General features: G+C 41.0%; 1 protein-coding gene across 1 annotated transcript; it reads left to right on the top strand.

The window, feature by feature from the left end:
• Positions 1-630: 630 nt before the first annotated feature.
• Positions 631-4,719, top strand: LOC148038984 (pentatricopeptide repeat-containing protein At4g18520, chloroplastic-like). The gene is made up of 2 exons (XM_087674841.1): positions 631-3,230; positions 3,429-4,719. The coding sequence occupies exon 1, from the start codon at positions 646-648 to the stop codon at positions 1,849-1,851; it is 1,206 nt and encodes a 401-aa protein (XP_087530967.1). The 5' UTR covers positions 631-645; the 3' UTR covers positions 1,852-3,230; positions 3,429-4,719.
• The last annotated feature ends 315 nt before the right edge of the window (positions 4,720-5,034 follow it).

The raw sequence follows: 5,034 nt of genomic DNA, 5'->3' as shown, positions 1-5,034 counted from the left end.
AAGGAGAGGAGCTGGCTTGGAGCACAACACCTCGATTGTGAGGCCATCCATGGACGTTCAATGCAATTGGTCGACAATGCTACACAAGTAAGTAGTTGAGCCTATTACACCTCTTCAGTGCTTTGGTTTCTTGCTTGCTTGATGAGAGTGAGAGAGTATGAGCCAACTAGGTGAGAGAGAGTTGGGCCAATAGCAAGTTGATCGCTTAGAAGAATAATAGTAAGGCCGGTTACACACCAAAAAAGGGCCGCCCACTTTTTAAACTTTGACCAATCAAAACACTTATTTAAAGGTTGGCGTCCGCAGTCCTTTACACACTGGAGAGGACATGACCTGTTGTTTACCTGTTAAACAGGTGAACTCCCCGCCCACTTTTGGACGGGGAGTCTCCCCCGCCCACTTTGTAAAGTGGCGGACAAGGGTGTACTTTTTGCATTTGCAACTAATCAAAAGATTTATAAGTTTATTCTTTTTTATTTTTTTTACAAACTGTGTCCCTTTGGTGTGTAAAGGTATGACGCCCATGTTTGTGCCCAATTTCAAAAAGTGCATGCCCACACTCTGGGCGAGGGTTGGCCATCCATTACTTGGTGTGTAACCAGCCTAAGTATTTTGCGTGTGTCACAACCACCCGTTTCCCAAGCTATGAGGAGGACCAAGTACGCCCAGGAGAAGCTCGAACAACTGAAGCGCATCCTCTCGCGAAAACCCACCAGGCATAAAAAGATAACTACCGACACGTACTTCCGCCTCCTGCAAGGATGCATCACCATGAAAGCTCTCGTCGAGGGTAGGCAAATACATATACACATGCTTCAAAACGCAGAGCTAAAGCCTCACAGCTTCTTATGGAATGTCCTCATGGACATGTATGTCAAGTGTGGGGACTTGATCGAAGCACGCTTTGTGTTTGACAAATTGGTGCACAGAACAGCTCATTCCTGGGCTCAGATCATGGCTGCATATCTGCAGCACCAGCGATCAGAAGAGGTCCTGCATCTGCTTGTGAAGATGCATGAAAGTGGTATAAAACCGCATACAAGTGTGTTTGTCTGCGCCCTTCGTGCGTGTAGCAGCATAGGCGCTTTGGCACCAGGCGAGACCATCCATATGTGTGTCATTGATCAGCGGTTTGAATCAGACCTCTCTGTAGCTCAAGCTCTTGTGAAAATGTACTGCAAGTGTGGCTGCTTGCAGCATGCAGAGCACGAATTCAACAGATTGAGCGAGAAAGATCTCACATCATGGAGTGCAATGATTGCCGGGTGCACACTATGTGGGTATTATGAAAAGGCCATACAGTTATTCAGAAAGATGCAGCAAGATGGTGTGAACCCAAACATCATCATATTCTCCATGATGCTCAAGATCTGCACAGACATGACTTCTTTGCTACTTGGCAAGGAGATCCATGAGCAGCTTAAGGACAGTGAATTTGCTTCGACTGTTTCCTTAAACATTGACCTTATTCATATGTATATTGAATTCAATGACATACCCAAAGCGTGTCAAATTTTCAGTCAGATGGCAACAGAAGATTTAGTTGCTTGGAATGCAAGCTCATCAGGATCTATTGATCATCATTTTTTGAACAAAGCATTATGCATATTTTGTGAAACGCAGTGCAAAAGTCCAAAGCCAGATATCAGGATTATTACGAGGATTTTAAATGTGTGTGGTGGCCTCAGAGATCTGAGAACTGGCATGGAGATACATTCTTTTATGTTAAAAAAAGGGCTTGATACAGACAGTGAAATAGCCATTTGTCTTGTTGATATGTACAACAGATGTCAGAATGAGGATGCACAATATTTGCTTGAAAGAATGCCCAAACAAGTATTGGAATCTTAAATACTTTTGAGCACACAGTAAAGAGAGACCTCAAGACTTCGGACAGTCATGCAGATTCATGATTGGGTTTTATACAATACTTTTTGGCAAGGTGCATTTTAGTACCTGCTTGGTATGGATGGAATAAACTGTCTTATGTCCATGCATCTTGCTGGGAAAAGGTGGATTTTTTCAGCTGCATATACTTGTTCACTTCAGGTGCATATTCAGGACGGAGTTTGAGATAATCTGTCATAAATATCAACGAATCTTCAGAGGATGATGTAGGAATGGGTATAACAATTCTCTCTATACTTGGCAGCTGTTGCTAAAACATTTGAGGAGAATTTTCGTGTATTGCTTTAAACAGAATAAAGTTCCTGTTTCATGCCACTGACAGAGAGGGACATACCTTGAAAGGCCAGTGCTATCATCCTTGTTTTTCTGTGCAGCTTTAAAACCAAGCTAGAGAACACGTCTGTCCAGTTGGGGGTGCTTGGGTGTGAAATATGCCTTGGGCATAGTCAACTTTTGCTGCTTAAGCTCTAGGGTTTGCCATCAGCTTCAGCCAAGAGACATGCAAGTCGCATAATGCACATTTGAGATCGATAAAACACACAAATTTGAAGTTGTTGCTGTTTAGCAATCATAGTACTTGAAAGCAGTTTATCATGTTTTTTAGCTAGCAAACAGTTTTGAACACATCATAACTGACAAATGTCATGGCACTGCAGTTTGACACATTCTGGAGACAGAGAGGCCTACTCACATATTAACATTCAACAATACTCTTTTGAGTACCTTAAGTCCCTTTTGTGTTAAAGTTGACAGATGAGCATGTTAGTTGATGCATCCAGAATGTACAACTGATGTTTTTGGAACATGCATAGGACAAAGTGGGCCCTTAGCAATTTTGTCTTTGTGGACAATATACTCTGTGCCACACTTTGTGTATGCCTTTGACATGAGAACAATACACCACAAAACATCTGAAAATGCAACTACATGTAAATTGCAACTCTCTGCTAGATTGTTTGTGCCCCACACGTGTCAAGGCTGCCTTTTCAACACCAATCTTGGAACAGGAATCAGTACAAAGTTGATGGAATATTGGCATGCACCCTTTGAAGGTGTTTTGCCTTCACATATCCTCTATTGGGTCACCTCTCTGCCTTTAATGTGTGCATGTGCCTGTATGGAGCACCTGGAGCTACACAGGTGAAGAGCAAGAAGAGGAGCTGCAGAATGGGCCCTTCCTTGTAGGGTAGATTCCATTGAGATTCAATGGGATTCTTCCCCAGAAATGTGCATGTGCCTGTATTGAGCAACATGAGTAACACAGGCCAAGAGCAGGGCGAAGAAGAGTTGCGGCATGGACCTTCCCTGCAGAGCAGCTTCAGGTGATGTTTAGTGAGCTCCTTCCTGGCAAACGTTTCTCTTCTGTTATATAAAAGTCTTGTCTATATCCATTTTTCTTCTTACCTTCCCTCCCTTCTATTCCACCCACCTTGTTTAAGGTTCTCGTAGGGTTGTGGAGATTGTCCTATCCTTCTGATCTCAGTGCACTTGCTTATCAGTGTCTGGTGTATTCTATGCAGCGTTCATCTATTGTTTAAGTGCCATGTCTACCTCAGGGATTTTCTTGGGCTCCTTCAATTAACAACTTAAACAGTCTTGTGCTCCTTGAAGAAAATAGATTGTGCTCTCTACAATGTGAGGTTTGTGGAACTGCAGTGGCCGACAAAAGGAAGTTCAACGATGCAGGCCTCTGCACAATCAAGGCAGTCACATAATCACCAAGAAGGATTTGATTCAAATCAAAGGGCTTAGTTAGGCCAAAGTGGAGAAGATTACAGAGGCTGGTAAGTCCAGATGCTGTGATATGTTGTTGCATACCTAAACTCTTTACAGATTCACTTGGAAGTTGATTTGGGATATGTGCCTTGCTTGGATCCTTGGTTGAGCTTTTCAGTGGCTTGAAAATCGATCTTTCCACATTATTTTGCTTCCCTTTCAAGGGGCATTGTAATATGATCAATTACTGAGATTTAGGTGAATTCTGCACCAGCAAAACTCTGTTGTATCACACTCTTTGTTACCAGCGAGTTTAGATGTTTTCCACTGCAGATTTACTTGTGTTCAAACTTGTTTGCTGTTTTTGAGTTAAATGTATTGGCTCTTAGAAGACATTGATCCATGTTGAGATCCTATTATCAAGGGGGTGGTGAAGCCAAGGCTCTTTACATTGATGCTGAAGGGACATTCAGACCTGAACGTTCGTTGCAAATTACAGAAAAGTTATGACCTTCTGTATATGTAGATAGATGCTGACTGAAGCAAAGAGTTGCCTCCTTTTTAATGTTTGGTAATTTTATCCAGATTTGGTTGCAATGGAGTGGATGTTTTTGAGAATGTTGCATACGCAAAGGCTTGCAATAGTGATCATCAATGATTGTTGATACAACGTGATACAGGTGCTGTGGACTTTGCAGCCAGAACTTGCTGCATTCTTAAGTGTCTTTGATCATGTGTTTAGAAAGCAGATTTGCTTTAATGGTCAGAGACAGTGCGATCCCTTCACACAGACATACATTGCTCAGTATGGGGAATTGTTTGCTAGATGCATGCACATGGCAAAATTTCTCAGGAATGCACAGAAAATGGCTGATGAGGTGGACTGTACTACATTCATCTATTCATGATGTTGAACAACTTTGTTTGTGCATGTGTCACAATAAGCTATTGTCCGTGCACAAATTGGTGGGAGCAATTTGCATGCTCACCTAGTATTGGTAACCCAGATGCATGATTCAATCCCTTTGCCAGACTGGTGGTCTTTTCTTGATATCTGTACCAAATAAGCTTAGTCTAGAAGTAATATATGGAATCTTACTCGCAAATCAATGAAAAAATAATAAATACAATTCAAAAGAAAAAAATGCTAATTTAAAGTAAGTGACAATGTTAAACCAAAGATAGTAATAGGTAAATAAAGTTGTATGCATTGCTAACAAATTTATTAAAATTGTATTTTAAATCATTATTATATTGGTTTATCTTATAGTTTAGCACGAAAATCAATCAAATACTACATTTATATACTAGAAAGAATGTTAATCTAGTATGAGAAGTTTTTAATGAGCTTGAAAAATATGGTCAATATCTTACCTCGAGTGTTAATAAAGCAAATAATATTCAATTATG

Source organism: Lygodium microphyllum, chromosome 3 (genome assembly GCF_053477565.2).
Source record: "Lygodium microphyllum isolate KBCC chromosome 3, Lygodium_microphyllum_v1.1.10, whole genome shotgun sequence".
Lineage (NCBI taxonomy): Eukaryota > Viridiplantae > Streptophyta > Polypodiopsida > Schizaeales > Lygodiaceae > Lygodium > Lygodium microphyllum.
This window is presented reverse-complemented; position numbering and strand designations above follow the sequence as displayed.

Excerpts from the sequence above, each read along its gene's own strand:
- LOC148038984 (XM_087674841.1), top strand. The coding sequence starts at position 646 with ATGAGGAGGACCAAGTACGCCCAGGAGAAGCTCGAACAACTGAAGCGC.